The 12,237-nt window shown below is 40.5% G+C and overlaps 1 protein-coding gene across 1 annotated transcript in view; it reads left to right on the forward strand.

Annotated features, from left to right (window-relative positions):
- The window catches only part of LOC118426900 (glypican-5-like), a 44,453-nt gene that overhangs the window by 12,361 nt on the left and 19,855 nt on the right, over positions 1–12,237 (forward strand). The window contains exons 4-6 of the mRNA XM_035836494.1: positions 1,601–1,717; positions 2,361–2,491; positions 9,059–9,179. Of these exons, the coding sequence (XP_035692387.1) occupies positions 1,601–1,717; positions 2,361–2,491; positions 9,059–9,179 (369 nt within the window). The remainder of the gene's footprint in view (positions 1–1,600; positions 1,718–2,360; positions 2,492–9,058; positions 9,180–12,237) is intronic.

A 12,237-nucleotide genomic window follows, 5' to 3' on the forward strand; every position in this document is an offset into this window, starting at 1 on the left:
AAATCTTTAGAGCTTCCTGTCTTCCAAGTAGTACACCCTGTAAGTGTGGTAAGACTGAAAAACCTACAGGAAATGAAATCCTTGCTATCAGTTATTTTTTAGGCGGGATTATCACAAACAGAAGGAAGCTAGATCCTGTGATATATATGTATTGCCTCAGTTTTTACTTAATTAGTCCTTGCGGAATTGTTGAACAAAAATCAGACTAGTGAATTGTTTAGCTGACATGGAAATTAGAACAAAACATTACACTGTGACAGTTCCATATGTATTTAGCCTGGATGCCAGACTGTTTCCATGGCCTATACTATGTAATAATACAGCCTAACCCCTCGGCTCGAGGGCCAAAAATGTCCCCAACCCAAGGAAGTTCTACAGCAACCCCCTTGGTTAGATCTGTGCACGATAGATACAAATGTATTGTCGAGATTGGTCTGGGGTCTGGTACCCAGGCTAATAATATATATTATGTCATGTTAGACAATCATAGTACTTCCTGTATTAAGAAATGAAAGGTTTAAGAAGATGGTATCTAGGTTAACTCTTTCCTTCATAAGAGGAAACAATTGTTGGCTCAGAGAACCCTAATAACACCCTGCACCAGGGCTTGTAGACTGCCTGACATAAAGGACGACTCCTTAGCCACTTGATGACACATCCGTGTAACTCTACACACTGTGTAGGTGGGCAGGGATTAACTGTGGATTAAAGATGAAAGATTGTTTGAATACACACGAGATTAGACCAATTGCAGTCAGTTTAAAATGCTCACTAACACTCTGTGTGTGTCTCTCCTACCCCATAGAATATTAATATGTTCCTAGGAAGACAGACTGTAGGACATGTACTTTTGTCAAGAAGAATTATGGCCCTAACCCCTGTTCTGAAAATAAAGGTTGCGCACCTAATAATATCGCAGTATTCCGCTATAAATACTGTAGGAGAGACTTTCTGGCATGGTGGTATGGTGCTATTTGTGCTACATTTGTTACATGCCACTTATATGTCACTTGGGCAAAGTAGACACAACAAAACTACTTGCGTATGCTGGCACTTTTCACAATTTAGGCCTCCAGCATGATCTTGTTGAATTAGCTCAACTGTTGCTATTTACAGCAAGAAGTACCCATAATTAGATCAGTTTGAACAACGTGCAGTTGTATATATGTTGCAAACGTTTATTAACGATATAATTGTACATGTAGGTTAAAATGATTTCCAGCAATATAAATGAGATTTGCTACCAGTAAATTCTTCTGAAGATGGTCATTTTTACCTTCAAGTTGTTTCTTGTCTTTTCATGGCAAGTTTGTATTTTGTTTGAGGAGTAGGTCTGTATAATCACTCCAAAAAGATGCGAGTAAAGAAAGTACCGCTGCAGTACTTTGGAGGGCTACCAGGGGGCCCAAAATATAGTTTTTGTCACAACAAGGACAAGGAATTCTTGGTTTTGACAGCTTTTTTTTAATTCAAGTAAGCTAATTAACTAGCATCAATTAATCAGACAACCAGACAAATAGACACACAGAGAAATACTGCCAAAGTATGTCAATCTTGAAACGGTGACTAACAGTCTTGCCCCCCTCCCTCCCACTTACAGGTACAAAAGGCCTGCAGACGACCACGTCAGAGAAATAGGAGAGCCTCACAGCCTGTACTGACTGGGGGGGTCAGAAGAGCCAACAAACCTCCAGCCAACTTATACGAACACATACAGGTATGGAACATGTATGAAGTAATTCAGGCTACCTAGAACTTGAAAGGGTGTATGAAATAACACCGTTGACCTATAACGTATAAGAAGAGCAGCATTTCAGTTGTTAAGTCCAACCAGATTATCAAGACGAAAAGAATACAATGATTTTTCAAGTTCATATAGAGGCTAACAATGGACAAATATTTCATCCTGTCTGTCAAGAAATCATGAAAATATACTTTCATAAGATTGAAATGACTGATTCACTTGTAAAAATTCAAAGCTGCTGAGATGGCCAGACCTGCACAGTAATGAAATTTGACTGTGGAATGATACAAGAAAGTTGTCCAACTGGAGCGTTGGCTTAATAAGCATTCCAGCCCAGTGCCATTGAGCCCCATACAGCTAAGTGTTACGCACATTCCCATAGTGTAGATTTCCATTAGATAGCGACAGTGCGGGGATAAACTTGTCAGAAGGACAGCGCAACAAGATTAAGGTTGAGTAACCGAGATAAGTAAATAGGGGGAACGCTGGTAGCCACCATTTTATGATGTCGTTAAACATCCACAGCGTCTCAGCTCGAGAGGAAATTCTGGGATATATGATACGAGGCGAAATATAGAGATTTTGCGATGTGACCTTGACGTATGACCTTTTTCAGACGTTTGTGCGACACCTAGCGATGTCGAAAGGTTTCTACAGTAACCTGGCAGAAACGATATGTAACGACGACAGTCTCGCAGTGAGACCAGGCGAGGAGGAAACATGCTGGAACGGCCTGAGCTACGGAAGGTAAGTCAATCAGGCTCTCCTGTTTAACTGTCAACGTTTAAACCGATTCACGCAACCCTCCTTCCACCTCTCCTGTCACCAGCTTATTGTTTTGCAACAAAGTTTGGCAACGCAAATCTTACCAACTTAAAACCTTCCGCCCATAAATCTTAAACGACACAAACCTTAACGGCGAGAAACCCAACTCCCATAAACTGTAGCGTGTTCAAACAAGAGGCGCATGAGAGAAAAAGCCCGAAATATCCTCTTTCTTTTGAAGTAGGTAAAGCTACCTGCAAAGTTTGATGAAAAGATAGCTTTTCCCCACTCCATCCCCGGCTAGGATCACAAGAACTGACAGCTTCCTGTGTTTCCATGTTGTTGACCTTGAAAAATAGAAAGGTCGTGGGCTGTGATATGTAGACAGTCAACAGAACCTGGCTGGACAAGTACATGTTGGGTAAACTGTTCCTGTGTGTCTGGCTCTGTTAGTTCAGACTTACTGGTTACACACTGTAAACTGGTGGGGCTGAACTCTGTGCGGTACTGTTGTATGGGTAAACACATCTGCCTGTAGACCTGCCCTAACCCCAGCTCTAACCTTTACACTTGGTTTAAACAATATTTTATTGTGCGTAAACAAAGGCTTAATTGAGATTAACCCGCAGAATGCTGCCAGGTTGGTTACATAGTTCTGTTTTGTTGATATCTAAACTGATTGATATGAGAAGGGCTTATGAGACTTCTGTATGATATATACTTTAATGTTGAAGGAGAAATTAGATTCATAAAGTACAAGAAATAACAGTAGAGCAGCAGGTTTTGGCAGCTCTCCAAAAATCTAAATTGTCTTGCAAATCAAAATGTTGCACACTGTCGAGAAATAATTGGGTATATGGCATAAGCAGTGTGTGTATCCCATTGGACTGGCATCAACAAAAACCTACGTCAACTGTTTTTAGGGAAGGAAAAACCCAAGGACGGACTGGGTCGATATCAGTAAGTTCTGGTGTGTCATGTCTCCTAAAATCCCGGGTCTGTCCTTGAATAAGTCCATTCACTTTGAAAAACAAGTTTGCAGACACATTATAACGTGAAGGAAGACAGGCCATGTTGGCTGATTGGATGCCAAGTCGCTAATCCTCTTTTCCATCATGTAGCCTGTAGCCAGCGATGACCCTTGCGCGACCTTTACCAGTCTTTTGTTGCCCCTGGCTGGCCACCTTCCAACAGTCCGCACCCACACACAGAAACAACCCTGCAAAATATTTGCTGCCACAGTCACTAGGTAACCCGCCTATGAAGTATCACACGGACGTTTCAATGGGTGACAAAAGGTGTTCAAGACGCGCCCCAGCAACATTCTTTGGCATCCAAGCCCAACACTTGGAAGGAGATATTTATTTGTGTAGGGAGTACAGGGAATTCCCCACGCTGTAGTTGTTAATTAGTGCAACTGATTAGCAGTTGTGTCAGACCATGTTTATTGTGGTACAAGGTGACAAGTTAATTTGTGGTACAAGGTGTCAGCCAATATAAGGTAGGCAGTACCGAAGATTTGGGACAGTACCAAAATTCTGAAAAGGGGTGTAAAAGCATGACTTCTTAAAAAAATATGTGTATCCTAGATTAGATTTTGGAACAAAAAAGTTTTAAGATACTGAACAAATTTGTAAAAGTTTATGTTGGCTATTATGAATAAACTAATAAGTATTGATGCCACCTAAATATTTAACTTTGATACGTCATTTCAAATTGACAGAATCACTTAGAATTAAGCCTGAAAAAGTCTGTTACATTGCTGCGTAAAACATTCAACATATTTCTGATTGGTTACGTTAAAGGATAGATAACATAAAAAGGTACTTCAACCATTACGCAATGATGTCAATTTTTAGTTTTCTCACAACGGCCACAAAAGCTGAAAGCAAAATCGACATTTGTATGCAGAATCAATGATTCTCCGTCTCTTGAACTGACCCGCACCATAACTGAAACCAAACGAATTTGTCCCCAGTCCCAAATTGGACGTTATCAAAGGTGGCAGCCCAGCTTAATAGTGGCGGGATGGCGTACAGTATTGAGAGCAGGCAGCCCTGTGTAGAGAGATAAGGCTCAGTAGATAACACACATGGTGACTGATTGTTACCTACACTGTACCAGGCTGCACCGAAGGCTATCGCATGTGGCCACTACAAAATGCTGTCATCCTGTCTGTGTGTGAAAAGAAAGATGTGTTTATATTAGATTTACCGTAAATGTGTTGAAGTGGGCTCAAAAATATTCCAGAGTTTCACCAACTTGCCATTTTTATGGATTTATTAAATTGTGAAAAGGCTCATGCAGTTTTCATGATTTGGGTCATTTTCTTGGATGAAACAGAATATTCTATCACAAAATCAATGCTTTAACAAGGTGTAAGGAATTCTAAATTCAACAATATTAGAGAAAATGTAGGCTTTGTTTTGTGAGAGAAAATGGTGCTTTTCTTGTAACTGTGTTTGCTGCTTGTTTTCCTATGATCAGATATTTATTATGGCATGGTCGTTTTGGTGGCGGATAGCCTGTTTTATTAGCAACAATAATTTTCTGGACATATGTCTAGACGTAGGATCATGACGTGACAGTCGTAAAGAAAAAGGACGTGATCAATATGCAATCAGAAAACATACGATCAGAAATCATCAAAGGGTTTTTCTCCGACACCAATTGTATCAATAACGTAGCAGGGTAGACAATAACTCTGAGCAAATTTGATTATCATAACGGCACTGGACAGAAGAGGTTTTTAGAGTGGTCCCGACGCCAGTCTGTCTGAGCGACGGGATAGAAGGCTGAGGCGGGGTTGTGTACGGTGTGAGGAGATCTGACCAACCTTGTCATGTCGCTCCTATGGGGTTACTGTCAGGGTCATAGGGCACTCGGGGCAGTAAAAATGCATCTAGAGTGTGTTTGGTTATTAATGAACAAGATTGAAGAATCACGGCAGGTTGGTCTTGTCGAAAATAGCAAGGAGAAAGATCCAAGAGGTGAAACTTGATTAGTCCAAACTGAAGGAGAAGTTGGTACATGTTTGTGTTGAATTTTTTATGCAAGGTCTTATTGCTCTTAGATTCTTTTCCCTGAGGGAAATGATCTTTGCTGACTTGGAATGTCATGATTTTTGACAAGGAGGTTCTTATAAATCTTCAGTTTTCTTTTTCCATTCCACTTATTTTGCTGATTCACGTAAGGTTAAGAATGTCCAGCAGGAAAACTGATAACAAATGATGCACTATGTGTATTGATGGAAGATTGTTGGCTGGTGACACAGGTATGCTCAAATAGTCTGCTGTATGAAGTGGTCAACCAGTCTACATCATGTGTAAGAGCGTGGGTGGGAGGGGGGTGTAAGTGAACATGTATAAAGAGATCTGGTATTCCAAAGTAGCCATGGGGTATTTACTCTAAGAGTGGCGACAAATCACAAAAGGGTAGAGTAGATAGCATTCAGAACCTTGGGGCAAGCTTTTTATAGGCGACCAAACAGGCAGATCCCAGTCTAGATAAGGTTGGTGGGCGAGATTCCATCTATCAGGAATGGTCCGCTGCCATCAATCCCTCTCTGTACTCTCCCTCCGAGTGGGCGCTGCATTAGCGATCTCAGCTGGCAAGGGCATCACGCTCGCCATCACTCCGTACGGAAACTCCCCTCGTCAATACCTACAGATAAGTAGATGATATGCGTCGGACGTCGCGTCCCGATCTCCATGGCGAACCCAGACATGCCGTGAATGTTTTGCGACCAATTTGAAGATGGGGGAATACCGCGGTGCGTGTTGCAGATGGGAGATAAGGCATCGAGGTGGCTCACTGGGCACTCAACTTCTGTCTTTCCGCGCGGATGAACGTCTGTCGGTGGGACAGTGAGTCCAGATGATAACAATGACCGCTTTTGGCTATGAATAACTACCTGTGCGGCATGACACGTCTCAGCTAAGGTCTTCAAAGGTTGTCTTAGGGGTCGTGTAAGAAGATGGGGTCATGTAAAAAGATGCTTGGCCCTGGGCAGAAAGTTGTTGATAAAACTAAATGTCTTCATTTGGTCCCCCAAGGTACTTTTGGAATGTCCTTTATCTGAGCTAAGGCATGCAACTCTATGCTAAAGCAAAAGATTCCAATGATTCTTACATATCGCTGATACTTAGCTCTTTATTGGATTGAGATATTTTACAATAGATAGCAGGAGAATTTCTATGTAGCATGTCACATCTAGAAGATTTGTTAGCCAAAGTGTCCAGTACCATCATTAGAAACTTGAAGTAACAACATGAGAATATGGAAAATAACTTCCCAAGTTCAAAGAGACAACTGTTACTTGAATCATAGTTCAAAGATTGTCTCTGTTTTTCTACTGCACTGCAGTGGGTGAGATTCAAATTCTAAACTCAACTTACACAGACTATCCCTGCCCTTTCCAGTGACTGTCCCTGCCCTTTCCTTGCTATATCAAAGTCCTTAATGTATTCATCAGCACTTCATGACACATAAAGTTTGCTAAGAAATCTGTCCAGCATACAATTCTATTTGCTTTTATCTCAAATATTCCTGGGCAAAATTACAAATTGTTTCCTCAATGGTTTCCTGCTTAAGAAATTAAAAAGAACGAAACACAATTTGCTATTATGGGAATAGATATATATGCGAAGGACAACTGTAGATGTTTTTTTTTTAGTAAACTTCTGTCTTTTGGGGAATGAACATTTGTGGTTGTATGTTAAAGACGAAAACAGTTCATTTGATGAAACTAGGTTGTCAGAAATTCCTGAGTAGTGATGTCAGCCCGATCCCAGCCCGATCCCACCACACTGTGCCAGGATTCTGTATGTATTTCCATCCCAATCTGCCCCCTGAATCATGTTGTGACCCCAAACACAAACATTTTTGCAGGCGTCTGCACAAAGTTTGTAGACGCCTACACCGCTTGGCTGGGACTACGGCCAATATTCCCCTGCAGATGATCAAAGCATTTCTCTGTCTGGATGCTTCGCATATACTAGACAGGTATGGTGGAACGGTAAAAATACATGTGTGGAACGTTTGCCAGTGACTTTCCGGTACTTCTGAGTCAGTGAGTTTTAACCAGGAGGCTATTAGTTTCTTTGGTTTGAAGCACACTTGAGGTTTGTTTGGCTAGATAGCAGATTACTTGGTATATCTCAAAGAATAAGGAGCAGGGAAGGTATCTGGTAGGTAAAATAGTCTCACCTAGAAAGTTGAGTGGACATAGATATCCTACCAAAGTCATGGGAAAGGGGAGGACAGTGCCAAGTTGACTGTTACAAATGGAAGTGTACTGGTTCAAAAGCGCCACCTAGCAGCTGTAAAAGATACTGCAGCAAACTGATGTGCCAATGGTTTCAAAGCCTTGTTTCCAAACAGAAATTCCAATTGAATATACATTTGCATGTTGTTCTAATGGTGATACAAGAATGCCACCTAGCAGTTTGTAGAGATATAACAGTGTCATTGGTCACATGATGTAAAAAAAATGGAACTTAATTGCCCTCTATCGAGCTACCAGTCAACTACACTCTTCTGTGATTTATTTCTTTCCTTATATAGAATAAACTTTTCATGGTGATCATTACAATGAACATCATAAGTAAAGCATTCATATCAATTCCCCTGTTTGGCTATACGAAGTAGAAGACTTCACCTTCACCATGTGGAGATACACTACTAGTACCTCTTCATGGGTGCAGTGATTCCCTTTTCCACAAGGAGGCACTATTGCATTAGGGCGCACTATTGACCTTTGCAAGAAGTTGCATTCTTCATTGTTTTCTTCCTCAAACATTACAGAGCTTTCAATTCTGCAATTTTATGGTCCCTCCCGTCTAGTTCCATGATTCTTCCCTCAGTATTTTTTTGTTTAAATCTTTTTACTGAAGAGCATTGTCATGATAGAAAATGGTGCTGTATCATTTTGAGCGCTCTTCTACTTCACCTTTTGTGTTATTTCTTCACAACTGATTTCATGCAGATAATTTAGTATCATATTTCATTTTCATTTTTAATGCAGACCATGAAAAACATTTTATACAAATAAAATACGTCTTTTTTTTCCTGCATTGAAAACTATTCTGCTAGAGTATTATTTATCTTGAAGGTTTAATACCATACCGTTTGTTTTTTTCTTCATCATCACCTGAACACTAAAGATAATCTACATTTCACAGTTGCAGGCCATGTCAAAATGTTGTCAATGATAATCTTTCTTTGAAGAATTTTGTGATGTTGTAGCCAGTCAAAATACTTAGACATATTCTTGCTGTCATACCACTGCTCACTAGAGGGCGCTGCTAAGCCATAGCTAAGTTGACTGTCCCTTTGTCCAGTCTAAGGCTGTTATCAGTCATCTCGCATTGATCAGTGTCTTTCAATAATCCCTACATCAACTCTTATCAATAGAATGGCTTGTAAGATTTGTATGTCATTTGCTGTGTGTATAGTCATCAATTGATTTATAAAATCTTGACTGGAATTATTTTCTTTGTGTCATCGTCATACAAAAACCAACCCTTGCACACCCTCCATGTTTTACAGATATACAATCCCTGTCGTAGACAACGGCTTCCAAGCACAGCGGTTCAACCCTGAATTGAGAGTAGACAAAGAAGACGCCACCATCGTCAACATCATCGACAAATTAAAACACATCAAAGAGGTGAGGCCTGTCACAGTATCATAACATTCAAACACCATATTTGTTAAACTATTTTCTTATTTGCTCTTTTGTCTTTGGTACCGAAAAAAGCTTGTAACAAGAATAACAGGGCATATGTCAAAGGTAACATCATATTTAAGGCATTCCATAATCCGTCATGTCAATAGGAGTGTATCCATATATAGGTTATGAATAATACATGTCAGACCTTCTGTCACGGCCATGAATGAATCATTTGCTGACCTATGACCTCCCAATTCTCTGTGCTGATTGGTGGATAATGTCAGGTGCCTTTGGTAAGGTCATTTGGGGGAGACCTTCATTTTGTATTGACAGAAGCCTCGAATATTTTGTTGTTTAGTTTGAAACGGATTTATGTAACGAAACAAAGGCTTAATTGTCAGAATTTTGTTAAATATTGAAACCTATTTCTGAAAAAGAGATATTAAGCTTAATTATTGTTGAGTCCACGTAGATTAATAGAGAGTTATTTGATCCTGATATTTTCTTATCTCTAAAACTAACAAAGACATTACTATTGATGAAGGTAGACAACACAAAGCCTGTCATATCGCTGAGATCTACAGATGTGTCTTCAATTTCCCCGCCCAAATTGACAAATTGAATAGTCCGCTGGTAGGTCACGGAATGGTGGGCGTGGTCCCAGGAAATATCAAAGATTCATGAGGAGCTAAAACCAGAAAATTCCGCCAGAAAATTGTAGACATTGATTTGGTAGAAGGAAAGGGTGAAGCATGCCACTAGTTAAAACTTTGGAAAAGATTTGATCAGATGACTACATTATTTTGGGACGGGGGTGGATGTCACTAAAATTTGACTGTAATCTTGGACCTATTTTTACTATTATAGTCATTTTGGCTTTTGAATAGAAAACGAAAAGTTATACCTTTGGTGTAGGCCTGAATGAAGTTGATTTGCAAAAGGGAAGGGCGGAGAATCTTTAATCTCACCCCTTTGAATAAAGTGGTAGACCCGGAGGTAAGAAGTAGGTCGTATAGGTATTGTAAGTCTGGGTGTGTCGGACAGGTTATAAATGAATCATCAGGCAGGTGCATTTACTATTCACTCTGTGCCTGACAGATACCCACAGGAGGATTGGGACCAGGCTTTGAAGTCTGTGAATCTCTGGGATATCCCAGCGTGTTCGCTCGGCTTCAGATCTAGGAGGATTCCTTATAGGAACAAATGACAATAAGAGCTGATAGAATAAGACGGGATGACGGCAGGGACTTCTTGTAGCACAGAAGAGCTTAACGTCTTAGGAGCATACAAATTACAAGTCTCAAGAGTCTTAGAATGTAGAGGTTCTTCGAAAGGTTTTTTTAGATGTTAAAGCATCGTGTCTCTCTTTTCAGCCTGAAAACTTAGACGTTGTAATACTTGTCTGTTAGTTTGTAAGCTGATGCTGTAAGTGAGATAATGAAAAAGGCCCCTAAACTGGGTGAAGTTTGAAAGCTATTCACAAATCCCATTCACTTGGGGTTAGCTTCTAAAAGGAAGACAAGCAGTACTTTTCTTGATGTGTGTCTAGGGACAACGCCCTCATTTTTCTGTCCAATCAACGGCAAACACAAATTGCAAATTGTCGGAATGTTTCGCCGTAACCATATGTTTCTGCACTGCTTAGGGAATAGCGTTCCTTTAAGACGAAGAAATTGAGCAAATGGTGACCAATTGGCTAATTACGGTAATATAGTCTGTCGAGGTTAGCGTGATGGATTGATGGCGGCGGGATGACAGGGTCCAGACCGTCCCGCCGCCGCGGCGTGCGTTAACAGACGTGTCAGCATGCCGGTCACGTCTCCCGTCAGTGGGCCTCCGATCCTGACTAGTACAGGCTTCCTTAATCCTACTATTTTAGTGCAGGGATTATCTTGTCATCTTTGCAAAGATGGATTATGCTGAAACCTTAGTCTGTGGGCTGGAGCGGAACTGGATAAATGGATAGTTATTAATACATTATCATGATATTGAGGAAGTGGGCCATAGAGTGAGGGAAAGTTGATGAGATATTGACAATAATCTGGATTTAAAATGAAATCCATCTTTTCTTCAAGGATTCTTTGTAAATGCATGCAATTGCTCGATTGGAAATCCTCCCCCTAGCAGCTTCCATTCAAACTGCAGAAACCCATTCTGAACACATCCGGGAATAACTTGATACTTTAGAAAAAAGAAACCTGTTCCTTCCTGTAGGAATCTCTCTTTTCACACCAGCCATTCTAGTGGAAAAAATACCATGTATTATTTATTACCTTAGTGTAATCCCAGACAATCTGAACCCATATGTGTTGGAAAGCTGTAGTCATTTTTTTGCCCAGCATATCTTGGGTCGAATTACTACGCTAGGTAATGGGGTACTCTTTGGTAGAAAAGGATACCCCTTTACTTTTAGTAGAGAAACTTCTTCCTGCTGCTGAATCAAATGGTACCCATGAAGAAGTACTATATAGCACTTTATTTATGAGCATTTCTACTCCCCAGATGAGCAGGCCCCATGTGCATAGGTGAGCCTTAAGCCCGGAGCTATGGCCATCATGGCTTTTAGATGGGGCTGGGGCAATTGACCTCTTGCCCAAGATGATGGGAATACAAGCACAAGGGTCCTCGCATTGTCTAGTGAACGGTAAATCTACCGTTTCAATGGCGGGAGGAGGGCGTTTATCGTTTTTCATTTTTCGCTGCATTGTTTGGCCTTTTTTCGGCTCCCAGTTGCTATGCGGATAGTAATGGATTGGAAGCAATGGCCTACTTTTTATTTATCTTTTGAAAAATGTAACAGTCTTGGTTTCTAAGGTAATGAGCTTTGTCTAATGTAGTTGGTCTGACCAAATACAAAACATTTTGATGTACAGAAATCATATTCTTAATTCTGACCAAATGAAAGGATGCTCATTGCAAATTTTCATCTCAAGTTACCGAGTGCCTCCTAAAGAGCTAAAGGAAAGAATGCTCCTTCGACCCAAACCTGAGATTATTGAACCTAAAGAAGTAAAAGCCCCGACAGGTGCGTGTTTATTGAATGTCTATGAATAAT

Source organism: Branchiostoma floridae, chromosome 12 (genome assembly GCF_000003815.2).
Source record: "Branchiostoma floridae strain S238N-H82 chromosome 12, Bfl_VNyyK, whole genome shotgun sequence".
Lineage (NCBI taxonomy): Eukaryota > Metazoa > Chordata > Leptocardii > Amphioxiformes > Branchiostomatidae > Branchiostoma > Branchiostoma floridae.